The 27,248-nt window shown below is 40.2% G+C and overlaps 1 protein-coding gene across 5 annotated transcripts in view; it reads right to left on the reverse strand.

Annotated features, from left to right (window-relative positions):
- Positions 1 to 21,755: 21,755 nt before the first annotated feature.
- The window catches only part of NRP1 (neuropilin 1), a 117,813-nt gene continuing 112,320 nt past the window's right edge, over positions 21,756 to 27,248 (reverse strand). For all 5 annotated transcript variants that reach the window (XM_068404474.1, XM_068404473.1, XM_068404472.1 and 2 more), the window contains 2 exons: positions 26,435 to 26,494; positions 21,756 to 25,188 (listed from right to left, as the gene is read on the reverse strand). In XM_068404474.1, the coding sequence (XP_068260575.1) occupies positions 24,899 to 25,188; positions 26,435 to 26,494 (350 nt within the window). In that variant the 3' untranslated portion in view covers positions 21,756 to 24,898. The remainder of the gene's footprint in view (positions 25,189 to 26,434; positions 26,495 to 27,248) is intronic.

Here is a 27,248-nt window from a genome sequence, read left to right on the forward strand (position 1 = left end):
AAAATGGGCTTTTTCCCTTTTGTAAACCATTAGGAAAACTTGTGGATTTCTTTGAACATTTTTAGGGCAGTTTGCAATGAGATACTCCATAAGAAAAAATAAATACTCAAACTACTAGCTTTCAGCATGTATCAAGGAATGTAACAGCCAGAGCTGTGCTCTATAATTACGGTATCCAAGATAGATGGACCTAAATAGTTTTTGTATAGATTTCTGAAAGATCAATATTGCTGCTTCTTTTTCAAGCCTGTCCTATGACATAGATAGATACACCGCTAGAAAAGTTGTGTATTTGGCTGCTGCAGAAGTGGGAGAATTTCTGACAGGTTCCCTGAAGATACTGAAAGAAACAATTAGAGCTTTCATTATCTTCTCTGATATATAGGAGTTTAATATGTTATCTATAAATGCAGCATACTGGTTTCTTTTATAAAAGTGGTCTAGTTTTGAAGGAAAAATAAACCTTTAAGTGTTAAGTCTTTGGACGCCTAAACTTGTAACAGATAATTTGAAGGGGTATTGGTAATGGTGAGTGATTTATTTTCTCTCTCATAAACCTCAGGAACAACAGAAGTAAAGGTCATCATGCCTACAGTCAAGACCCGCTCTTATTTCTGACTCCTGCTATTACTTACGTATTTTCTTGGGTTCTTAATTTTAACAACAAACTAAAATGCAGTTTGAATCCCACAGTTCTTTTTCCCCTCATAAGGGGAATACAGAAAACCAGAGAACAATGTCAGGAAACGCTTGCATTTATTTTTAGATTTAGTCGTTAATGGTTTTCCCTCCTCCCCTCCAGACAAACTCCTGTTGAAGTCGATGACTAAGGATTGCAAGACCTGTCCATTTCTGGTTGTGTGTTTTGTGTTTGGCTGAACCGAAGGCCTGACAAGGTTTAACAGTTCAGTGAAGCAAGTAGCAACCCCTTCCCCAAAAGGGTAATGCACTGCCCGCAGAAAACTGTGATTGTGATTAAAACAGAAACTTGGTAGCTGGAAAGAATCCAAATGCACATTTCTCCCTGTCACTGTGTGGTTTTTGCACTCACCCAGCAGCAGTTTCACGCATGCTGTAAATCCATCCATGTGCCCTGAGGCCAAAAGAGGCAGTCCTGCCTTTCTCCCTCTGCTCGTAGCCCTGCTGTCTCCCTTGGGCAGGCATTTTCTGGCGTACCTGCCAGAAAATTTACCCTACCAAAAAAAAGAACAAAGAACTGAAAGAACAGTTGTGGTCTGGCTGACCGTGTGGTTTGCACAAGTGGTAATGCCAGTGCCAGCAATGGGGTGGGAACATGCACCCAGGGATGTTAGGATGGCAGGGTGACTCTTTGTTGGTGGCCACATAGTCTTCAGGTGGCTTGAACCATTTGTGAAAGCACATCCTGAAATATAGTCAGATAGGGAGGATTAGGAGTTGGTGATGTGAATTACTGGGGAGGTGAGTAGTGAAGGAGCATAGCCCCATGGGAATTCAACAGTAGATGCCAATTAAAGGATCAAAGAGCAAAGATTCAAGTGCCAAAATTAGGTTGTGATATTTGCAACAGAGAATATTTAGAATAGCGAGGTGTTAATATATGCAACTGGAAGAGAACTTTAGAGAACTAATGGGTAAGGGTGAAGTAAAAATAATTAAAATTATATTTAATGAGGGAAGCAGGAAAGCAAGTTAGCACTGTTTGCTCTCTGAGGAAATGAGAAGGAAGATAAATGAGAGTGAATAGAGAATATAATAAAGCAAAAAAATAGTTAATAGAGGAAAAATGAAAACCACTAATTTGTTTCCTTTGTCTAATGGCATTATAAAAAGAAATAAGAAAAATGTAATTGTGACATTAAGGGAGTTTCATATTCCTTGATGATACACCAGTCTCAGTGTCAGGAGTATTTGATCATCTTGATAGCTATCAGTAGGTAAATCTTTTGTCAAAATTAATCAACTTCAAGAAAGCAAGATTTAAAAAGCAGTTCTGTGGAGGCTCATCTGTAGTGGAGGCAAAGTTTGCTTTCTCTGGCTGTATAGCACCATATCTCTGCCAATATGTTGTGGAAAAGCATCTGGCTTATTCTTGCTCACAGAAAAGGACACAACAGTGCATTGCATTGTATGGTTAAACTACTGACTTGAGCATCTGTTGCAGTTAGGGAGGAATTTATCGATATATTAATATCGATGCCATACAGCATGTAGAGAGTTCCTTGCTCTTAAGACTCCTGGTAGTTATACGGGTTGATCAAATGTAACCAGCAAGTTCTCCCAAACAGGGCAAGTGTTGCAATCTTCTGCATGCACGGGAGGGTGAGAGCCTGGAGACGGTGCTAATAGCACGGAGGGAGGCAGTGCCACAACTGGGAACAGAAACAAAAGCTCTTGGTTTCCTGGCTACGGTGTTTTGTATTGACCAACTACCTTTCTTGGGAATAATGACACAAAGATAACTGGGAGGTTCAAATAACAAAATCAATGCCATAATTTAAAATTATTAGCATGAGAAGCCAGTGGGAGAAATGTCAGGGGGGAGTGAGTGCTCAGCTGTTTGTACAACATTTCTCAGAAGTGGATGAAATTCTTCTTTGCAGATGCAGATAGGTGGCCCACATGGCTACAGACACTCTTCCATAGCTCATCCCTGTGCTCTCAATAGCTCCTCACACCCTCAAGTCTCATCTCTGAATACCACCTGAAGGAAGTATCTTATTCGTCAGAGGAGACCATGAGTTTCCAGTAGTGTCTGGCAATATGCTGGGCCACAGAAAGTGTAATACAGTCATTGATGTATGCACACAATTGCTCAGTATAAATCCTTAGAAGGTGCATCTTGTTTTTTCCACTGTGTCAGTAGCTGTCCTTATCTCCTAAGCACCAGAAGGCTCTGCAGCTCAGACTTCCAGCAACACAGGCTGCCAGTTGCTTCCTGCTAGCTTGGAACAAAGTAGGAGCCTGGCTGCCTTTACAAGGACTTCTTCTTTCTGTTTTATTCCACAGTTTTCTCTGAAGGTGGCCTATTGCCTTCTCCACACCCTTGTGGCAGCTGGCCCTGGTGCAGAGGCTTCTCTCAGGCTAAATCCGATGTTTTCAGAGGAGATCTTTGGTGCTTCCAGGCAAACAACCTACGTGTACCTGAAATGTGGTCATCCACACCATTGATCTATTTGTCCATTAAGAACCAGTGCGGGGGAGGAGGGAGAATAATTAACATGAAACTCGTGAGGCACTTTACTTGAGCTCTGCGTATATATTTACCTGGTGGTTTCCTGTCAGTGTGTTATCTCATGTCTCTTCGGGAGGACAGAGACCAGCGCAACATACTCCCAGCCCTCTTAGCTTCAATAGCATTATATAGAATTTATACTTCACATGTTTTAAAACACAAAGATCCAATTCATTGTGTCTATGGTCTGTCTAGAATCACTATGTCTGCCACAGAGTAGGCTTATTGATATATAATTAATATTAATTAAGGTAGGTTAGCAAAGAATCAGGAAGGCTTTAATGGTGGTTAGGTGATTCTGAAGAAGCAGAAGGCTTGCAAAGAGAAATTTTTTATTGTCTTTCCTGCTAAAGGGGCTTGTCAGGTGTGAACACATTTTTTCACACAGAAATAAGAGTGTGAAAACCACAGGCTTTGACAACAACTATACACACACTGCGCATATATATATATATACACATATGTACACAATATGTGTGAACCTTATCAAAGATCTTTTAGAAGAAAAATCTACAGTGTAATTTCCTGTTTAGAAGTAAGAGAACTAAGGGGCTTTCAGTCATATGTGATATACATATAGGCACACAAATATTTTCAATTAAAAAAAATTATCAAACTATAATAAAATCTTTGATAATTTCAGACAAAATTTGCAGGAAATATTAGACCATATTAGTAATGTGAGTTGGGCTGTGCACAATTACTTTATAATGTTGGCTCATTGATGGCTTTCTGTAATTTTAGCTGAGATCTTAAATTTGCATCTCCTTGATTTTAAACCTACAGGAGCATTTCCTATTTCTTATAGCTCACAACTGAATTTACCTTGCTAGGTTAAATAACTTAACCTTTACTGTGTTCAGAAAAAGGTAGCGAGAGAGAGTTGGCAGCTTGTGGATAAGATGGTTGTCTCTGCGTACAGTCCTGTGGCTGCCAGAAGTCCATGATGCTGTTAGTGATTGATAAAGCAAAGACTTTTTGACTTTTAATGCGTATGAGCTGTAAAGAGTACGCTATTATTGCATGTGGGACATTTGTTACAGAGCTGAACTAGTTTGTTTTCAGTAATCAATCTTTTGCTGTTACAGCTCCGGATAATATTTTTATAGGGTAGACTGTGCCACCTGACTGTGAGAGGTTTCATCTCTTGTCCTGTGAAGCTGCTGGTGTTTGCATTTCTCAGAGACAGTATACTAGGAACTGCCAGGTCAGATCAGCCTATAAACTTTGCAAAATACATTTCGAATATTTTTAGCCAAGCCTCAGCACGACTCTCACAACTGCACCTGTAATACTGCGTGACAAAAATAAAGTTCTATTGAAGTTTCTATTTATCATGATGCAGTTTTTCATCTGCAATAGTAATTTTTTTCAAATGTGGAGAATGATGAACGTACACAGAATAATGTTCACTTTGAAGTAAGTTTGCCAGTTAGAGAGTGAGAGAGAGAGAGGTTGGTTCCAGGTCTGCACCCTTATGAAGCACGACTTCTCTCATGCTCCGTTTGGGACTGCTAAGTTCATCCCATGATCCCTCAGCAGTTCTCTGTCTTCCCCATGTCTTTTTCCATGCTCCCGCTGGTTCCCATAAATACCCATCAGACACTAAACCATCTTCTTACTGAGTCTGGCTTCCATGCACACTTCTTGCATGTTCCTACTAATGCAATTTATTGGCCTTTGGAGATTAAATGAGGCATAAATAGCATTTACAGATTTTGGGGATGAATTCCTCTATTTTGGCTCTGTCTAGACCAGGGTTTAAATATTTGAGCTCACACTGAATCAACGTAGTATTACTGGTATTAAAAAAAGGTCACACATGACCTCTATCGTCATTGTACTGACTCGATTGGTTTAAAAACTCAAGAGGCTTGTTTTTAACTAATACTTTTTTGGTGCTCTTCTGAGTCTTCAGGTGCAAAGGCTTCAACTTTCCCAGGGTTTATGCTTTGCCAAGAGATCTGGAAGTGTCCTGAGTCCAGCAGCTGAGCTCCTGGGAGAAATGCCAAATGTACAAGGCATGGTAAAATCATGAATTGAAAATACTACTAACTAGGCCAATCTAATGAATACCTTCTAAACCCAAGAGTTCACAAAATGAAGCAAGTAATTAGAAGTAATTCCAGTCCTTTGAAATCCTGGCCTTGAGAGGCATGGATGTTGTGTGGTATGACTAGAAAACAGGACTGGGATCATTAATAATATTCCTGAAAGAAAAGGCAAGGCAATGAATGGAAAAGACCAGGCTCAGGAGTCTTTGATGGCGGTGGCTAGAAGTGCCTAATGGTCAGGACTCCTCGAGCCCTGTGACTGTGTTCAGTGAGTTGTGCAAATTGAGTGTGGGAGCCAGTATGAGGCAGCAGTTTCCTTGTATCTTGTGCCCCTCTTTTACTATTTAAGCTATGGACCTTCAGCCTGAAAAATACATGTCCCAGTTCACAAGGATCCTGTGGGCTTTGAGTTTATCATCTGGAATGTGCAGTAAGTGTTGCTGGCAGGAAGCTGTGGCATCCTTTATAGGTTCAGTATGATTTAATGGAGGCAGAGATTCCTTCTTGGGCTGCAGAGGCTTAGGCTATGAGTGTTTGAGTGGCAGTGACTTGGGTTGAGATATTCCTTTGGAGGGAGAAACCCTGTTGGTAGGATAATTCGGGGTGGAAATCACTGGTGCAACAATATTTTCTTTCTGACATCTCTCAGCGCATAGCCTGCACTTGGGTTCAGTTTCCTTGAATTGACACGGTAATAAACTATGCACAGGAAAGCCCTGTCTTTGGCTATCTCTGCTGCAGCATCCTCTGTTTCTTGAATGCATGGAAAATACAAAAAGATCCAAACGACCATGGGCTTTTTCTCCTCTCTCAGTCCTTGTCTTTTCCACACTGGACTGCCTCAGTTCAAAGACCTCCGACCTGCCTGGTCTGAAAGGGGAGCTTTGCCATTAACTTTCCCCGTGCAGTTGCTCGGCAACACAAGGTAAAGATCTAAACAAAAGGACAAAGAAAAAGGATTTAATTCACAAGACAGCCTGAACAGCTTTGGAGGTAGTTACTTGGTAGTAGTCTTTCTGCGGTTTGGCTTATGCTACAAAATTTTGCTCACAAAACAGTGCGACACCCCGAGTTATCACTGATATGCTGAAAAAACCCTTATTGCAGACACACATATGGCTATGGAAAAGAGCATTTCCTGGCTTGGGTCTTGCTGTCTGGGAAGGAGGTGTAAATAGATCAACAGAAAAATGCAGCTTGGTGGCATATGTTACCCTCACCCTGGAGGCTCTGACAGCAGAGTCCTCAGCTACTCTGTGCAGAGTTGCACCCTGAGCATGTGTCTGCTGTGACCCTTCCTGTCCCCGCTCTGCTCATCTCTGGCCAGAAGAAAACATCGGGGGCTGATTCATTCACATCTCCTTGCTGTCCTCAGCACCAGGTTACATGTCTCATTATGTACCACAGTGGTACTTGGCACTTCCACTCAGTGCTGGAATGATATGCAAGTCCTCACAAAGTACGTAATGTATGCGCTATCAGTGCCAAAGTGGAGCCTATCTCTTGTAAAATGGCTTTGATACATCGATAAATGGAGCTAGCTGACAAAGATTCCTTAACAATGAAGTATCGTTTCAAAGCCAATATTTTTTTAGAGTGCTGAAGGTAGAAGGAGCCCTAATGATTAACAGAGGATCGTTATGTATGCAGGTAAGAAAGAGATATGACAAGGACTTTAAATCAATCTATCACATTATGCATTTACCTGCCAGCAGTGAGTTTTTCACCCCTTTCATTTTCCACTGCCAAATACCACAGATTCAGGCTGGTAAGCAGAGCATTTGGGGGCAGAATTTAAATTAAAAATGAACCTTTTACATAAATTATGACCTCTTTTGTTTCCCTTCTGACTGATGCACTTTAGCTGTCACATGCCCATTGTAAAGGGACTATTCTTTCCCTGATGCGTGCATGTAATTCTCATTAACATCAAGGCGACTTACAAGTACTCATTTGGGAAAGGCAGAACCCAAAGTGCCTCTAAATGCTTATTGCAGGGGTGCCAGGGCCTACAAACCACAATCCCAAATTTTCATCTGTCTGAGAGCCTTTCCCTCCCCAGTGTCTCCTTCAGCCACCCCGAGAGTCCCACTGCCCTAACTCAGACGTGCCCACAGACCCTGCCGCAATCCCCGCCCCCGCCTCCCAGGATCCTCCCAACAACCCAAACCCCTCACTGCCTCTCCCAAACTCCCACCCCTCCAAACAGCCCGGGTGATAACACCATGCAGCTGCCAGCCCACCGCCTCTGCTGTAGGTCCCTGCTGATGCCCGCTTGGCCCAGCAGCCGCCGTGGCAGCAGCAGCAGCAGCACTTCCAGCACCCCCAGTGCCACCTGCCGCCTCCCTCCAAGCGCCGCATGGCACAGGCATGTTTTGCAATCTGTTGTCCCCTTGCATGTCTCATGGAGCTCTCCGAGATGGAGAGAGGCCGACACGTGTGAATCATCCCTCCTGCTTCCAGCTGGCCTCCATGAGCGAAGTGGCCTCCTTACCAGCTGCAGCCTTCCCCGTCCTGTGGTTTCACTCGTTGTTCTCCCTCTGGCTCTGGCACATCTGGTGTAAGAAAATGAGAGAAGGTTGGGGGTGCAAGCAAGCTGTGTGTGGATCACAAAGAGTTGTTTGGCCACCCTGTATTGTGGTCCCAAAGTGCTGGGACTGCAAAGCGAAGGCGCCGCTGTGGGAGGTTAGCTCTGAAAGAGCGGAGGCTATTTGCACTTTGAGAAGTGCTTTCATCTTCACGTGCAGCTAGCACGATCTCTGTGTAAGGCACAGGCAGGGAGTCTGGCTGTTGGCAGCTTCTCTCATTCCCAGATCCTCTTGTGGCGTTAGAACTGCCACAGAAGGTGTGGGACTGAGTCTCTTGCAGACATGGTGGGACTGGTAGGCAGGGAAGGAGTGGGAAAACGGCATAGTTATTCCAAAAGCAAGGGAAGAATGACCAATGAAAGTGTGACAGGACTCATGTTTAGTGTCTGTAACGTGTTCCTTGGTCTCAGTGAAAGATCACAGAGACTTTTTAGGTCCTCGTTTGATTAGGGCTATCAGTTTCTCTTTTGTGACATGTCCCCGTATCAGTGTAACCCAACTAATAGTCTAACTAATGTTAGAGGAGCTTGGAGCATAAGTATTCTTCTAAATCATTTATCTCTGAGGGTGGTCAGCCCCTCTTCCAGCCTTCCAAGAGTCTGAAAACTAATCACAACTATGAAGTAACTCACAAAGTAACAAGATGTCTACAACATGATATAGATGAGGGAAATTTTCACTGAGGAAAAGAAAATTGCCTGCCAGTGGCATTGATATTTCTTAAAATTAGAAGTCTTGAAGGAGAGAAGTATGACAAAAACACAGACATGGATCATTGCTTTACCTTTGGGAAGATGCCTTCAGTGGCTCCGTGCAGAAAGGAGCAGTGAGCTAACTGCTCCCTGGGCCACCTGGTTGAATACTGAGATTGGGGTGTTTCCTAGAAGCATGGCGTTATTGGGTACTTGAGGTTTAGATGAGTTTAGAAGGGGCTTTCTGATCTCCAGAATTTGCTCAGTATGAGGCCTTGTGGATCTATCAGCTTTTGCGAACCCTAAATTAAACCAACAAAACAAAACACGCCTCTGGCTATTTTATAATTTTCTATAAAGATGAAACTGGGCACATGCGACTTTGAGTTAGACATTTGCCTCCTGCAAAGTAACTGAATGCATTTAGTTTCATAATGTGCCAGAGTCAAGTAAGTTCAACAAGCCTAACAATGCACATTGTGGTATGGTTTACTCCTTAATTATGCAGTTATTTTCAGTAAGAAATGTCTTTTCTTTTTTTCCCCTTAATATCTCCTTCTTGGGCACCAATGTTCTTCATCCGGCAAAAAGTCTTCTTTTTAATGGCAGAATGGGTAGGCAAATCAAGAGTAGCAAAGTGCTCTTTTCAGAGAGTGAAACTGGCAAGTGCCTGACAGGTCGTAACGGTATTATGTGGCACGGCTTTCAGGCTGGTAAACATGTGCAATTCTCAGTATTTGCTTTCATGTGGGGAGGGGGTGTAGTCTCAATACTTCACATATGCCACCTAAGGGGAAACAGCCATCATACTGGTACAGACAGGTATCGGTGCTGAGACTACTCTGTTTTTCACTAGTTCTGAAATATAATGAACCACATGCTCTGGGCTTTCTCCTTACCAGCAGTATTCTCTCTAGAAGTTCAAATATCTTTCAACAGTTTTTTCCTATGCCTGAAGAATGGAGTAAAAAGATGAACAGTAACAGTTAGATGTGAGAGCGGATTAAGGCTGTGGGAGTGGTGAGCAATGCATATGTTGACATTTCAACTCTAATTAACTAAGAAGCCTTGAGTCAGTGGTGGCATGTAGCTACACGGCTGCTGGAGCACACTGAGCATTTTTCTTTTGCTAAGATAGACATCCAAGAATTGGGAGCTGAATTGCCATCTGGAGGTGCCTTTCTGCTCACAGAAGGAAACTGGATGGCTGGCTTAGACCTCATTTTTGGATGACTAGCGAGGATGAAGATTAATCCAACTGCTGTGACTCAGTGCTGGATCTCTTTCTCTAGTGTTTAGCAGGCAGGATGTTAACTCACTCCTTTCAAGTTTCCTGCTTCCAAGCCTCTTTCCTTGCTTCCTTCCACCCTCCTTCTCTCCCCTTCCCCATGAAATGCCTGAGCAAGTCTTTGGCAAGAGACAGCAAATGACCATAGTTTTTGTTTCAAGAATAATGTCAGGGTTTAAAATTCATTGTATGCAGTGGAACAAAATGAGACCTCCATTTTGTGTTGCTTTGTTTTCTTTTTGGTGAAAGAATGATAACCTGGTGACTATACTTACCCACATGATTCAGAGCCTTTTCCACCATAAGATCAACCAAACTGTGACCTTGGGTCATACTCAGTTCCTCTGCACTACTAGGAGGTTTACCACCTATAGACAACTGACACAGGAGTTTTAATAGCACAAGTTTTGTAACTTACTTGTTACAACCCTGCCCCCAAGAAATCTCCTCCTCTGAAAGCTTTTGTGTTTAACTAGATAGGATTTTCAAAGATGAGTAAAATGAAGCTGCAAAATACTGCCCACTTTCAATACACTCAGGATTTTGACTTCACCCTCTCTGCCACTCTGAGTGGGAAATCTCTGTCCCCTTTGTAATTCATAATGAAGTCACTGCAGCTTGTATAAACTTGCCCAGTACAATTTTGAAGTGATAACTGGGCTCTTGCTCACAGTACAGATGATGCTTTTCCAAACTAATTTTAGTAGTCTGCACTGAGTTCCATGCATGGCTACACCATCACACTCAGTATGGGATCAGAGCGTGAACACAACTGCCTGCCTCAGACAATTTGAACATGTAAATGGTGTGACACCTTAGTCTTAAATAGTAGCTTTGATGTTACATCCCTTTTATGCGAGAGGCTTTCTGTATTTGAGGACTGCCTTTATTTGCACTGAAATGCAATGGGAGAATCACTGCAGCAGTTTGATGAAAGCAGTCAGTGGTAATGTCTATAGCAAGAAGGAAAGAGAACTATATCCAACTGAATCCAGACAGGTGGACTTGTGCCAAGCTAGAATTTAATTAAAACATGGATTAAATCCACTTTTCTATAGCACCCTCTTTAATTAAGTGCTGAAGGCAGTAATATGACTAAGTTGTGTATCTTCTTGTTAGGCCTTTAATGCAAAGTCTTCAGAAAAGAGGCAGCTGAACCTGTACATTGAATAGTTAGAAAAACTGGACAATTTACCACAGCGATATACTGTGTTTCACTGAAAAAGCAACAGCGTTTGTGAAAACTGATTCTATTTCACAAGCTAAAGAAAACAATAGAAACCATTGTCCATACAGAGATGAAGACTTATGTTAGAAAACTGCAGTCATACTCTTTGCTTAATGAACTACTTCACTTTTATTTAATCATTCTGTCCATGTAGAATCTAGGGTCACATATAAAATATATAGTATTTTAACTGCTCTTCAGTAACTCTTTCAATATACTTGAATTTGTGTTCAAGCAGGTTTCAAAACAAGTTTTAAAAATGTTCTCATAATGCCAAACCCCTGCTTCAGGGGATCATTTCTTCTTGACTGGCTGACAAGATATGTTTTTATTCAGTCCAGAGGGGTAGCTTATACCTATATATATCCACAGGGATATATTAGGTCTAAAAATATCCATGGTCTTTGGAATATTCATTCTCAGACTTGGTCCTGTGTTGCTCTTCAGTGTTTGGAAAAGAGTGAAGTCTTTACAATCAGATACTAATGATGTATTGGAAAGTGGAACTCGAGCTTCCAGCAGCTGCACCAGAGCTCAATTACTCTAGAGATGAGATGGAATTTAAAAAGACAAGTCCTGTCAGTACTAATGGCCATCAAATACATTTTACAGTCATATAGTTGTGTTGTCTGTGGAATATTGAGATGATGCCAAATCTTACAGATGTATTTTAAAGTATTACTTATTTATGCTGCTGCACATGATGTCCACCAGGTTCTTGGATCAAAAATCTTGCACAGATTCTATGTGCATGTTAATCAATATCACCTCTGTTTTCGTTCTTTCCAGTAAAATTAAGAGCAGAAGAGTCTCAAGAAAACTGAAAAACTGTTGAATGATCACAACGTGTTTTCCAATAGCAAACAATCCAGCAAGGTCTTGAGACTTTGGCTTACTCTGAATAGTAATTTACAGCAGGAGTTGAGCATTGGAACTGGTTTGGGGGAGAGGAGAAGAGGAGGCTTGTCTTCTAACATTTCTTTTGTATTGAGAGAAATAAGCTCTCACAGACAGTAATTCAGAACAGCTAAATTGGACATGTAATGAGTTCAGTGAGTTAGGTGTCTAAAGTGAACGAGTATCTGCATGCAATTATGCACCAAACAGCATGTCTAGGGATCAGAAGTGATTTCAACTGCTTGAGGAATGAGGGGCTACTAACTGTAGGAAATTATATAAAAAGTGGCTTTATATATTTGTTAGCAACATTAGTTGTTTGAAACTTGCCATCTGAGGGTTTCTTACATCCTGAATGTACATTATGAACTTATAGGTCCTGGTTTTCTTATGGTAGCATCAACTACTATACTGCATTTAATGTAAAAAATAATTTCAGTGCTGGGAGCTATATCTAAGCTGTAATGATAAAAGCTAAAACTGTGTTCTGTGCAAAAGATGATAATTATTTTGTATTTGAAAGTTTGTGTGATTTACTAATGACCAGTTTTCTCTGCTTCTGCAATTAGTTAACACTTGCTTTGCATTTTTTCGAATTTTTCTACAGTCTTCTTTTGCTTTGGCACTTATTACTTGCCTGCTAATAGTCCTCGAAGACAGTGGCATTGTTTTTCAGCTGGCAACAGTGGACAGTGACCCTGAACATTTCTCCTTCATGCAAAGCTCCATCTGATTTTCTGGGCTGTTTTACTTGACTAAGGCCCATAGAATTCGGTCTGGCAGCACCGTTAGCAGGAAGGGCAAGGACATTTTGATTGCTCAGTGCTTTCCCCAGCTTCAGCATAGCTTTGCATATTTCGGGATGTCTGATTACTTCTATTTAAAAGACTTGGAAATGATGAGCCATTTCCCATTTCTCTATCATTTGCGCATTTTGTTTGTACAATATCTTCCAGCCATTTGATAACATATGCACCTAAGGGATCACAGCTGTCTCTTGTATGCATTTGTATTTGTTTTAGAACTTGCACTGACCTGAGGCAATAATCATAAAAGAAAAAAGGTATTTTTTTAGAACGATTGAATAGGGCCTCAGCAAACCTTTATCTATTCATTCTGCACAGTGAAGATGGAGAAGCAGAAAATGGGCTTGGAAGAAATGAAAATCAAAGCCCTCTGAAACATGTAGATTCCCAAATATATTGAAGAGTAACATGGAGATAATATGAATGTCTCTGTCTCTTTGGTGTAGCAAGAACTGAAAAATCAGAACAAACTTCACCAAGGTGGTGATTTGCATGGCATATACTGGGGCCTGTCCTGTTTGCCCACATAAATGCAAAAAGAAGGAAGACATGTTATGAACCTTTTGTTAAAATGCATATTCAGATAAGAAATATGAGCTTTCCTGATAAAAGGTAATCAGAAAAGATCTCGAGGCTCACTGCAAGAACACTGGTGTCAATAGCAATATCTATAATAATGCTTACTAACACTTCTGATGATAGTTTCTTCCAGGTCATTTCAAGGTTCTGTCAGGTTTCATTAGTATGTTCACTAGGACTCCTTATGTATCAAAAGCAGACAGTGATTTTGGGTCATCCTTCGTGCTGCCTGTCATGGACATAAGTGTGTTTCTTGCTGAGAAAAATACTTAACAAACCATCTAAAATAACAGTTTGAAATGCATAGGAAGTTTTGAAATACAGCTGTAAGTTGCAGAAGTTTCAGACTTCCTAGAGAAAACAAAGAGTTGCACGTCTGAAATATATGCTTCTTATTCACGGAGTCAGAAGGAGTACCAGAGAATAAAATTGTAGGTAGATAAAATCTCTAAGAAAAAAAGCCCAGCTTTGTGTGAATTCATACGTGTAGATGAGAATGAAACCAAAACACAAGAGGAGGAAGTGAAAAAATGAATAGATGACTGTGAGGCAGGCAGCGATCAGTCTAAACTGCAGCACTGGAGGAATACAGTATAATTAGCTGTAGCAGCCAGAGCAAAACCAATTTAAGAAGCAAATTTAACACGCCTGTAAAAATCCAGGTTTAATTCTTAGTTCTAGACTCTGAATAAAGACATGACCAGAACCAAGTCTGCCTAAGTATGAGGATTGGGTAAGACTTCTTTAAGGCATATCATAATTCTGCAGGTAGCAGTGGATGACACAGTGGTAAAGGAGTCAATGTTCTACCTACTTTCACACTACGTATTTGCCTCCTCTACTGAAATTGAACCAGTGGGTTTTGAGAGTCATACTATAATCTAAATGGTTAAGTTTTCCTTCTGCTAGCTGGTTAGTAGGTGCACCAATGCTTTCAGATGTCAAAACCAACTATGATAAAAATCAGTCAAAGCAGTTCAAAATGAACAAAACCACCACTAGTTTTTTCATAACTAGAAATAGTTAGGAAATTTTATTAATTTCATTTTACCTATCCAAAATAGAGGCCTTTAAATCTGAACTATTGATTTAGACTATTCTATAGACAAGAGAAACTGATACTGTAAGAGGTAAATCCTGAGGCAGGAGTCTGAAACAGTGGATATATCTCACAATTTGTAGATGGTGTTCAACTTAGTGGTAGATAAGCTGAATGCTACCCCTGGAGGCTAATTGATCACATTTGTAGTAGCATTCCATACTTTTGATGTATTGATCACAAAAAAACAGCAACAGATCTGGAAAATACAAGAGACAAAGCTGGCAATAAAAGTGCTTGATGAAGACACTGAGCTCAGAACCACCTATGCTCACAGCAGCCACATCACAGTTCCTGTCTGTGAGGCAGGAATGTACATTTTCTGTATCTTTTCATGTTGGTTTGCACTATGGGACCACAATTTTGTTATCCCGTAGGCACTACCACAATACAAACGTTAAATACAAATTCCTTTAGCTCAAAAAATATTGTATGCATAAAGTAGTTGGGGAAAATATTTGCTGCATATTAAAGACATTCTCTTTAGTCTGCAAAATCTGAGCTAGGAAGTGAGCTAGAAGAGCGACGTGAGAGCAGCCTGAAAATAGCTCTGCCTGTAGAGATGTTTTTGCATTTCTAAGTGCATTACACTGTCACAAGGAATCCCCAAACCTGACTAAAACCTTTAGATGTTTAATAATCACATAGATCTTTACCTTTAGGCAAACCCTCTATTCTAGTACTTCTAATGCTTCTTCACTTTCTGTTGTAGAATCATGGTTGCATCTCAGGAAATATGTATATATGTTTGCTTACTGTATTTAATACACACACAATGTGTTATTGGTTAAAATATATATATTGGCAACCAGCAGCAGCTCCAAAGAAAGCTAATAAAAAGGCTGAAATCTCTATCACCATTGGTGTCTAATGAAGTGCCTTCAGCAAGTATGTGCTGATATAGAACCACAAAGTTCAGACTTGTGCTGAGCTGTGCATTATATTGGAAGCCCAGAAGAAATGGCAATCTGTATTACAGTTCACAACCTGTGGGAAACAAGACTTGATTAAAATAATAGAAGTTGGTAGCTCTGAGATGGTTCCTTATGTGAAAAGAACAAAACTCACCACACATAACTGTGAAATATAAAAAGCACTGAAACCTTTTCATGTGCATTTAAAGCAGTGCTTAGCATTGTAATAAAACACATGGTTCAGTTATAATGTGGGGTCAGTAATGCAAGAAGCAAGGAGAATAGCGTTAAATTAAAGAAAATGAGAGATCTGACTGACTATCAGTTTAGCACTATTACTCATGATGAGAAGTAAAATGAAGTTCATGACCCCATCTTCTCTGCCTCTACTCTCTGCTCCTTCGTGTCCTTCATCAGAAGGCACTTCCTCAAGGAGATTCATAAATCCATAATTTTCTTCAATGAATTGGCACATAGTTATTCTAACTGTTCTAACCACCATACTTCTATAAACAGAACAAGAAAAGCTGCTACTCTGAGGCAAGTTACTACATCCTCTGTTTGTGACTGACAGATGTTTGGTATTTTTCTCTTAAACCAGATGGTGACATCTTCACAGCATTTTTTCAGTCTGTTTGTCTATATGGTGCTATGCACATTTACATTATTTCATACAGTACATAGCATAGAAGAACCAAATAGCCCTCATAATGCATATAACCTATTTATTACCCGTAGTAATAAGCTGGTACCGGTTTATTTCAGCTTGGAGAGTAAGCTGATCTTTTCCAGAAAGCAGCTACCACTTAACTTTTCATAAGCAAGAGTACTAACAGGATCTTTGGTAAGACACTTATGCTATGGAGAAATCCATCTTTTGCAATAATAGCTATTAAGAGCCATAAACTAATTGTAGATAATGGCCTACCATTCAGTGGCAGTAATTCAGCCACTTTGTCAAGATATATGGATTTAAGTTGACCACTTTAAGACCTCAGTATGCATGAAGAAAAGGGAATAGATTGTGAAAAGACTTGTTAAAAGTAGCAAAGATGATCCTTAGTCGCCTACAGATTATGGCATTGAAATAAGAGTCTGGATTTCAAGTGAACTTTCAATGACCTCCTATTGCAAACCAGATAGCAATGCAAAACAGCCTGCAGGCCACGAGGGGCTGGGGCAGCAGAGCAGCATCAGCTGAGCAAATGGGAGGTCTGGTCCCACACTGGGCTTCCTAAGCTGGTAAATGGGAACTGGGGTGCCCCGCACTGTGCAGAACAGAGAGCGTGGGGAAGTGTGTCTTGTTTGGCAGGCCTTGTCTTAAGATGCAGAAGGGCCAAAGAAAGGCAAAAGGAGGATAAAATGGCCTACAGCAAGAAAAAATAAATTTGAATATGTGGGCAATGGGTACAAAATGGTATCGCTTCCTGCATGTAACCGTTCAGAGGACATGCAAAGGATTGGTGTTGAGGGTCAGAGATCTTTCACACAAAGGGTGGTGGCAACCAACCACTCCTTGCCTCAATCTCAGAGCTGCATGATAGCTGTAGGACATGAATTAGTCAACATGAGCTGTAGGTGGGAATGAGTTGTAGCTGAGTTCGTTCCTTGCTTTGCCTCCCATCTCCTGAGGACTGATTAAAAGAGAAACTAGTAGAACCTAGAATAAGGAGATCCTTTCTGATGAACCAACGCTAAATATTTTCCTGCTTTTCTTCCATTTTTTCAACCATGCTTGGGGTAAACCAATACCTTCACAGCCTGCCTATTTTTATAACCCTGTGCTCCCATCACTTTGCAGAGTTGTTAAGCCTTTCCAGATGCTACAGCATAGTTTTCAGAAGGCTCCAGTGGCTGTCTTCTTACTGCTTCCCAGGCATTTCCAGCACCACCTCCAACCAGTCTGGTGGCTTTCATCTTCACTCCACAAAAACACATTTCAAAATAAAAAGAAATTTTTTTTTTTTACATATTCAATAAGTTCTTTCAGTCACATAGATGGAAAGCAGACACAGCTATGCCTTCATTTTAGGTTTTCTCAAATTGTTTTTCCTTGCTGATAGAGCTATGGGAAACAGAGTCAGATTAGGTTAAAAGGAGAGGAAAATAAAACACTGGGGTCTAGTTAGTAGTCTCAAAAGGCAAAATGAGAGTTGACCCACTCTGTTGTGCTAGCAGTTATGAAGCTGGTAAGTAAATATTTAGTAGGAAGACTGGTATAAATATTTAATTAATGAATTAATGCAGAGATATCAGGCCTGATGTAGTAAACATTGAGGCTCCCTGAAAGATAGATTATTTATTAAAGGCATAGTGTCTGGGTCCCTATCATGGAGAACACAGCCCTGTCAGGGATGTGGAAGAGGAGGGGTGGGATGAGGTCAGCTCTTCTCTCTTCTGTGGGGCTATTTCATGCTGTGCATGCCTTAGTAATGCACTGGGAGATGTTTATAAAAGTATTTGAGCAGTGAGGGAATAATAAATTGCAGTAAGGAAAAATATATTAACAGTAGGAAATCATAAAAAAAGTAGTTCAACCCAGGCAATTTACTACTGAAACAAATGGCATAAAAAAACATGTTACAGAGGAAAGGAAATAAAGGCGCTCAAGATGAAAATGATGCATGAAGAATGCCAAGCTAACAGTACTGAGATGCTGCCTGGGTCTTCACAGACACATCCACACCTGTTGCCTCTTTGAGTGTAGAAAACCACCATTTAGGTTCAGGTAACAGATGGGTTGGTATCCCCACTCCCTTCCTCCATGCCTGGGGATGTAAAAGTGCATGACAGCTGCCAGAGACATTTCTGTGATGCAGACATTTTTTGAGAATTGTGAAGTTTTTTTTTTGCGAGGGAAAAATGAAGGAACTGAACAGGAGAGTTTTCTGATAATTCCCTTTGCAGCTCATGTCACTTGAAGTACTTGTTTCCTCAGGCAAGCCCTTCATCCTCCAGCCTCTCATCATTAAATCCCTGAGTCTTTGTCATGGCAACACCTGCCAAACCCTACCAAAGCTCCTCCCTACCTTGTCCCCTTGAAAGCACTGCCTGACCTCTCTGTCTAATACCAACGGTGCTCCAGTAAGTCTGTAATTCCTTTTTCAATCAGACCTACCTCACCCATTATGGAAACGCAACTGTCTAATAAAACACAGTGCATGGTGCACAGTGATGCTGTACATGACAGAGACATGAATCAAATGTCTGAGAGATGAATAAAAACAATGTAAATTTAAATAGGACAATACGATTATTGAAGGTGGAATTATGTTTGGACACATAATAAGACTCCATCCATCTGTGAAAAATGCCAGAAGATTTTTTAATGAGATTTTCGGTTATAAACGTGGAGACACCATCAGTCTTGAGGTGATAAGATTAGAGTTTGATTATGTGTAGCTATAAGAACAGAAGCGTATACAGAGAACTGACCTACTGTAGAAAAGCAATTAGGGTCTACATGGGGACTAACTGGCAGATAAAACAGCCATACAAAGCATCTCCTGGCAAAAAAAATTAGATACACTCTGTTCTAATTAAACAAACACTTGTAGATAAAATTGTGGTTATGGGTGACTTGAGGCATAAAATGGTATAAAAGAAGAAATTAAAGCTCTAATACATTAATGTTGCTTGAACCAATATGCTGTTAGGCATGTTGCATCGCAAAGGACAGGACAATTAAGGAATGGGAAGGGAATTACTTCTGGGATCTAACGTCCAGACGCCATGATCTGAAAATCAAAACCAACTTTGACATTTGACTTTGGGAAAGCGGGTTAGGAGAACTGCGTTAGAAATGGACTAGTTGTACACAAGAAAAGACCTACAAGGGTCAGTTTTAGACCTGTACTAATATGCACCTGTTAAGTCCTCATATGCCTCATAAAAGGTAGTTTATGAGGACTGAGGAGCCTTCATCTCCACTGGGACTATCAGCTTTGGTCCAGCAGGTAGGCATTGCTGTCATTGCCATGATGCCAGTGGGCCTTACTCAACCATATGTCAGCTGTGCTGCCCCTGCCTCTCCTGTACATCTGCCTTTTGCTGTGTAATTGTGTTTTACGTCCTGCCAAAATGCAAGGAAATGGGACTGGGCTCAGCACTGTGTCTCTGTAGCTGGTGTCTTAGGGCTGGTACATTTGATTGGTGAAATAATAATAGGGTTTGCTTGTCTCTACCTGCCAAAGACCCTTTTTACAGACCATGACCCTAATATTTGAGCCTCAGACTTATGCATTCCTGGCACTAGTTGTCTGTAGCTGACCCATCTGTTATTTCCATCTGCTCTTCTTTTTCTTTCAAGTTTATAAGTTATGTTCTGAAATGTAATTCAGATCCCAATACACCATTTTTGTCTTTCCTTTTTGCAGCCTATTTAGTGTGGAAAACTGAAGGTTTAGTGCTAAGTAGCTGTTAGCTTCTAGGCTAATTAATTTCCCCCTAAATGAAAGAAAGATAATTTCCTTAACCTAAAATACTTTTCTCTCTTTTCTGGACTTCATCCTCAATGGATTAACTTTATAGATTTCTTTTTCGCACTAATAAATTCCATTGCCATTTATTTTCCCTCAAAGAGCCCTGAGGCTCCGAGGTGACCTTATTGCAGTCTACACCTACCTGAAGGGAGGTTGTAGTGAAGTGGGAGTCGGCCTCTTCTCCTGGGCAACTAGCAATAGGACAAGAGGGCACAGCCTCAAGCTTCGCCAGGGGAGGTTCAGGTTGCACATCAGGAAGAATTTCTTTACAGAAAGGGTTATTAGACATTGGAATGGACTGCCCAGGGAGGTGGTGGAGTCACCATCTCTGGATGTGTTTAAGAAAAGACTGGACATGGCACTTAGTGCCATGGTCTAGTTGACAGGGTGGTGTAGGGGCAGCGGTTGGACTCGATGATCCCTGAGGTCTCTTCCAGCCTGGTTGATTCTGTGATTCTGTGATTCTGTGATCACAGAAGCAAACAGAGCACAATGAAGTAAATTTCTAAGGAATTTGGATTTAGTGATTATATGGACAACAACCTTCACAACTGTCTTTTGAGAACAATCCCTACTGTGACCACAAAGACAAGTTTTGCTCAGATGCATTGTAGTTCCATCTCATATTTTAAACAAGCACCCACAACGCTGCTCTCTCGAGGAGACAAGATGTGATGCTTTCTCTTCAAGTGTAACAATCGTCAAATATGTGGTAATAAGTACAATATTTTTCCTAGGAGTAGTAAAGTAGCTGAAGTAAAATGTTTACCCATGAGTACTCAACATAATGACATACTGACAGTATGTGCATTGTTCATGTGCGCAACATAAAGAAAGGATTTGACAAACTTTAATGTGCAGACTGCTCAGTATTAAAAAGAAACAAATAGGTAAGTATTGCATAAAACAGGAGATGTGCAATCTAGAACTTCTGGTCTGGATGTAAATTTCTTGAAGGGCTCCCTACCCATGATCTTATGTTCCACAGATGAGTTCAGCACCCAGTTGAATGCCGAATTAAGCCCAATGGACTGCCCTTGCAGCATTTGCTCCTGTCAGCAACTTGTGCTCTGCATTGGGAGATTTGGCCATGCTTAGGTAAGTTCTGGTGACTTCAGTGGAAATTTGCAGGGAGCTCATCAGTACAAACCTTAGTACTGGAGCAGACACTTAATGGAGCAGCTTGTCAAAAATGGACATTAGTCCCTGGTAAAACTCACCCCCCCCCAACAGCAAGCCACAAGGGGTGTGTATGACCTATGTAGGGTGTGCGGCTTGGGCTTCCCACAGTAGCGAGGTGAATTACAACCTAAGAGCAGTGGTAGCAAATTTGTCCTCTTAAATCCCTGCTGTTTGGCTAAAAGTTAGGCATGTAGTGGTAGTGCCTTCCAGCAGGGAGAGAGAATTGGGCAGGCAGAGGGTGAATCGCTCCACCCTAAACCATGAACGGTCTCACCAAGGTGTCTGTTCGTTGGAGTTGCGTACCAACAAATGTAACCATAATTAAAACATTGTGCTTGTTGCAAGATGCTAAATAAAACCAGCCATTTAATAAAACTAATCCATTTTAGTATAATAAAATACATAAGGTATGGGATATTTTATGAAAATGTTTAATTCAACTGTTTCTTTGGAATGTAGTAGTCATAGTTTGGAAATTTAAGTTACAGTTCAATTCTATGTGATTTTTTTTATGCTACTCAGTGTCTGAGAATACAAATGTCATTTAAAGTTAAGGCTTCACTGTTCATTTTGAAACAATTTACAAGTGTCATATTGTCATAGAAAATAAAAATTTCTGTAAAAAAAATTTGCACAAAGTTTTATAATGGTACAAAACATGAAGCAATAATATACCAGTAAAATGAAATCATTTTACTACAGAAGATTTTTATAGTTTTTCAATAAAGAAAAAATATGTTATTTTACACTTTAAAAATTATGAAACAATCTAAAACAATATAAACTGAACATTTTGTAACACTGCCTTTACAAATTAATAACTTTATAAACATATAATTTTTTAAATATATTTATCAGTGCAAGATACTTTTCAATGTAAAGTTGCAGTATCATTTTTCCTTTATTGAAGGGCAACTTTCATTCCATTACCTTCAGAGAAATCAAATCTTCAGTGCTAGATCTTCATTATCATAGTAAGGTCTGAAGACCACAAAGGAGATCTATTTCTTTTTATGTTCACTATTCTCAGTATGTTAAAAGAAGAAAAAAACCACCAACCACCAGCCTTACTGTTCAAATAGATCAAGACCAAAAGCTGGTCCAGAATATCCATGGGAATATTTCAAAAGGTTTTGGGCTTGGGCTCCCCAATGGGATTTTCTCTTCAAGGCAATATATGCATGTAACTCACAGTCAGGTTAGTGGACTAGAAGTTTTTTTCAGCTAAGGAGAACAGACCCTAACACCTGAATCACATGGTGGTGGTGTGCTGAAAACAGTTTTGAAAAATTCATTTTTTCTTTGGGTTAATTAACTAGCTGCTGCAATATCATTACGGTCAAATTGCACTGTTGGACACAAATGAAAATTCTGTCTCTGCCAAAGTGAGTTTGTCACTTGGGACATTTCATGGATTAACTTTTAGGCTTTAGGTGCTCTGTCTTACCTTGTGGAGGACCCAGGGCCTACAGCCTGGGGAGATAACTCTTCCAATTTTGGCATCTAAATGGGTGTTTGAAAATTCACTATAGTCTCTGCCTTCAGGACTCCTTTGAAGTAGCAACTGTCCACTGTTTTTTCTATTAGGTCTTCCTTTAAAATATTTTCAATTTCCAAACTCACATTTTTACCTCCAGTCTCCCTCCCTTTTCTCCAATTTCCAGGTTACTGGTGGATTTTCTACACGTTTTTCTGATTTATGATTCGTATTTGTGAAATTATATACTTCAAAACATTTAATTGATAAATAGGGGTGGATTCTGTTGCTCTAGTAATTCAAGGCTGAATTAGCCCTTCTTTCTTTAGTCCTGGTCCTGGACAGGATACTTCATTGCTTTACTACAAAAGCAATTTTGGAAAAGAGTAACTCAGAAAGTCACAATTGCTTCCCTGACTCTACTCAGGGAATTCAGTGAGGAAAAGCATGAGTTCAGCACTTTGCAGGACGTTCCTTTCCCCATGTTTGCACTGGTTTTACCTGCTGGTTGGTAGATACCCAGGGGAAGGTTAAAGCTGCCTTCTTCCACTGCCTCCCCAGTTATGGCTGCGCTGTGTGCGGGTCCCTGCAGAAAACCCAGGGGCTCCCCTCGCACCTGCAGGTGGGGAGTGATCCGTCTGGTCCTTCACCTCTTCCTATGGACCCCTGAGGGCAACAAAATCTTGTTTATTTTCACTCTGTTGGACCAGCTGCATAGGCTGTTGGATATTATCCGTCCAATAATATTTGTCCTAAAATATTAAAAAATTGCCACGTAATTGTCGAACACATTTTTCTGACAGCTTACACTACCCAGCTCACTGTATCTGCCACTGTCTGCACTTCTGGTCAAGCAAAAACCTCCTGGTTTGAAATGCCAATTGGATATAACAGGATGGTAAGAGCATACCCTACATACACTGTGGGATTTTATTCTGCCTTCAGTACCTGTGTGTAAGCCCAATTAGCATTGATTAGCATGAAAATACACATTTACTGGGAGAATAGAACTCTGGGTTCAGGCAAGGGCAGGAGGATGAAAGTTTCTCATTTTAAAGGCAATCTTTTCAGTAAGGGAGTCATTTTCCCTGGTGTAATTAACAGGCAAGCTGTTCAGGATAAAAGACATGTTTCATGACTTCAGGAAAAAAGATACTGTCACTTTATGCTGTTAAGAAGAAACCCAAAGTTCGACTTTGGAGGGTAAAGTTAAGAATTTTCCCTTATTTTTTAACACAAAATCTAATAAAATCCTTTGCCATTACCAGCAAGTTAAAGCTGCAGTTTTCTTTCCTTGGCAATGGCAAATGCTTATGCAATCTACTCAGAGAGAGAAAGAGAGAGAGAAAGAGGAGAGAAAGGGAGAGAGATGTTACATTTGAAAATACATTCTATATGAAAGAACAATAAAAGGAGATATTGCAGCTTTATACAAAAGGGTCAAGAGAATGAATCTGAAATACAGAAAGCAGAACAATCGAGCCAGGTTGTCAAATCTGATTAGCCCTTGTCTTGCTGAGGCTACTTTCTTACACTAAAATATGCTTTTCTTTTAGTCAGTGAGCCATCAGAACATGATTGAAGACAAGGGCATAACTGCAGAGAAGCAGAGCTCTAGTTATTGTTAACACAATGAGAAGCAGTACAAACAAAAAGGCACTTGAGAGGACATACACTAGCCAGTGCCAAGGACTTTTTTGTTTAGTTTTTAGGCAGTACACTCGGTTACCAGTTGTGTCTGATGATGGCACATACTCTTTTATGGAGTTCACAAGCACAAAATTTAGTACAACACTGAAAAACATCAATAAAATTTGACTGTATTGCTTCGTAAACAGAGCTGACACACTATATCAGTACTGATGCAGCAGTACTTTCAAAAACATCCTAACCCTTCTTTGCCTATGCACAACACGAGCAATTATACACAAATACAGGTGCAGGAGTCCACTAAATTGCTGTTACTCCAATATTTTCTGGGAACTGAGCTACAGACAGCATGTCCATCCAAAGGACCCCACTGAATACATTTTGTGACAGCATCTTGGATTTTGCACAGTAAAAACAAAATTATCCATTAACGGAAAACAAAAGAGAGGGAGAGAAAGAAAGACAAAATGAACTATAAGTCAATCATACTTGGTCTCAACACCAGCATTTGATTATTTCAAATAAAACCAACAGAAAAAGCAGACTGTACATGATTCAGATTGTTAACACAGATTGTTGTCCATGTTTATTGGTTACACACTCATTGAAGCTCCTGAGAAAAGCTTGGCTCAGTGTCATCAATGCACTTTTCAGCCTGTACAGTAAAAGAAGATCAACAGTTCCCCAGCACGACCGAGCTATGTCCTTCCATCCCGATTCTCTGAAATTTCTCCAGTTGCTTTATACCTTCATGCCTCCGAGTATGAATTCTGTGTGTTTAGTTTATCTTTTTTCAGTTTTACACCATCGACCAGTTCAAAATTGTAATTCTCCAGTGCAGATAAGTTCCTCTCTGACATCCCATTGTGCCAACAGGCACAGTACAGGACAACTCCACAGATGGCTCCTAAAAGCACCCCGAGTGCACTCATGGCTATGATGGTAATAAGGATAGGATCTAGGGTCTTCAGGACGTTGCCTGGTTTCCTGGAGATGTTATCATCGTAGTCCTCACCTGTATGGTACGGAGGTGTAAACCCTGAAACGGAGTAAAGAATTGCAAAATTTTCAGAACTGGTTCTAGTTAGAACTTGATGAGTTGGAAATCTGGAGAAAGGACATCAAGTTTTTGACATAAATTGCTACATAACTTGAAAACCTAGCTTCTTGGAGGTAGTCATAAATAGCTGAAAACTATAATGTGGCCCAAATACTTGTTGATTTTTTTCATACTCTTCTCCAGCCCTTGAAGCTGCTGCATGTTAGTGGGGGTCTGATTCTGCCTTGGATTGAGTAGGAGTCTTGGGAATGAATAAGCAGACCTTTTGATTATATTTTGCCAGCTTGCAGTATTTAGCCCAAAAATGTTAAATAAATCTTATTCAGCTCAGTGTGAATGTTTATAGCCTTAGACATCGGTTCATAATCTCCAGCCATTTTGCATCCATCTCCACTTCACTGACTTCAGGATTGGACCTTGAAATGAAATAGTGACAGAACTGACCCAGAAGAGCGCTCTGCCTCCTTGTGTAAAATACTCACTGGGTATCATAACATTTTCCCTCTACCCTTTCAATTTATGAGAGAGATCCAATAAGCTTGAAAACTCTGCCAATTGTTGCAGGAGAAGACAAAATGTATTTTTGGACAAACCCTGCTTTCACTGAAATCAATGATAGCAATCCCATTGACCGCAACAGAAAAAAATTAAGCTCATTGCCTGAAAAATGCAAGTATGTTTTATTATTGGGACAATATGACAATTATCCATTTAATGATCCGTTTACAGCTATCATCATTGAAAACGATAATGCTTTGGGAGACTGGTCATAAGATGACATTTTCAGCCAGGTCTGTGAAATAATTAGCCTGAAGAGTTTTGAGCCTAATTACCTAGACACTGCACGAATCATAAATTGTAAGATACAATGATAGCTGGTTTTTCAGCTGTGGACAAATCTTCTAGATAACGAAGTATTAAGGAGCTATAGTGTGCATGCATATGTACGTGTACAATGTAACTATGTATACAAAATTTGGGAGGTTTGAGATCAGTATAAATAATACAAAGTCCATAAATTATATGACACAGAAGAATATGATTCTATGAATAAAACTATTACATCCTTCAAATAAATGTAAGCCTTCTTATCATCTGATCTAGATAAATCAAAGAACCTTAATGCAATATGCAGTTAGAGAACTAATCTATAAATAAATAGAATACAAATTCACATGAAAATACACTTTAAAATTAATTCCTTTTTAGCAATAACAATTTTTACCTGTTTGATTACTTTCTGGGTCATCTTCTTCATCTATTTCATTCTCCACATCAGTTGATTCTAATGAAGTAAAGAGAATAGACATTGATTATTAGGGTTACAAACACCGATTGACTATCATGCTGGCAATAATGGTATAGCAGATTTTCCTGCATCAGAGCATCATTATGTCAGCTTGACAGAACTTTATTATGATGGGCTCTGAAAATTAATGGAGAAAAAAAGAAAGATTTAAAAAATCCTCTCCGCCCAGTCTTGGCACAGTTTTAGTTATCAGCAGGGGTTTTCCATGACTGGGAAAGAGAAATCAGTGTGATGAATTAGCATCTCATTCATTGTATTTACAATTTTGGAGCCCAATTCCATAACACTTCATCAGTGTAGGCACAGTTAATCACAAGAACAATTTCACTGACTGTAGCGAGACCACTTGTGTTTGGGCTTCAGACTGAGCTTTTGGCTTTAGCTCCCACAGGCCAAAATCTTTGCTCAGCATTGGGTTTGAACAACCAAAACGTGTGGAGGTAGGAAATAAGTTACTTTTCTCTCTCATTTTGGAGTCAGGCAAATACCATCACTGTGGTCCCAGCACCCTTCTTGGCACCGAGGACACTGCAGGAGGACCAAGCAGTGAGTCCTGCCTCTCTTTCCTGGTAACTGTCACTCTGGTGGCATATGATGAACCCCAGGATATCGACTGTGTGATAGAAAGAGATAGTACAACTTTCTCATCCTGCAGTGAAATTACCATGTAGCTGAAGTCTGTCATGTTACCCTCAAAACGATATTAGCTACAAAAGGTGAGGAACACCCC

The sequence above is a fragment of the Nyctibius grandis genome, chromosome 7 (assembly GCF_013368605.1).
Source record: "Nyctibius grandis isolate bNycGra1 chromosome 7, bNycGra1.pri, whole genome shotgun sequence".
Lineage (NCBI taxonomy): Eukaryota > Metazoa > Chordata > Aves > Nyctibiiformes > Nyctibiidae > Nyctibius > Nyctibius grandis.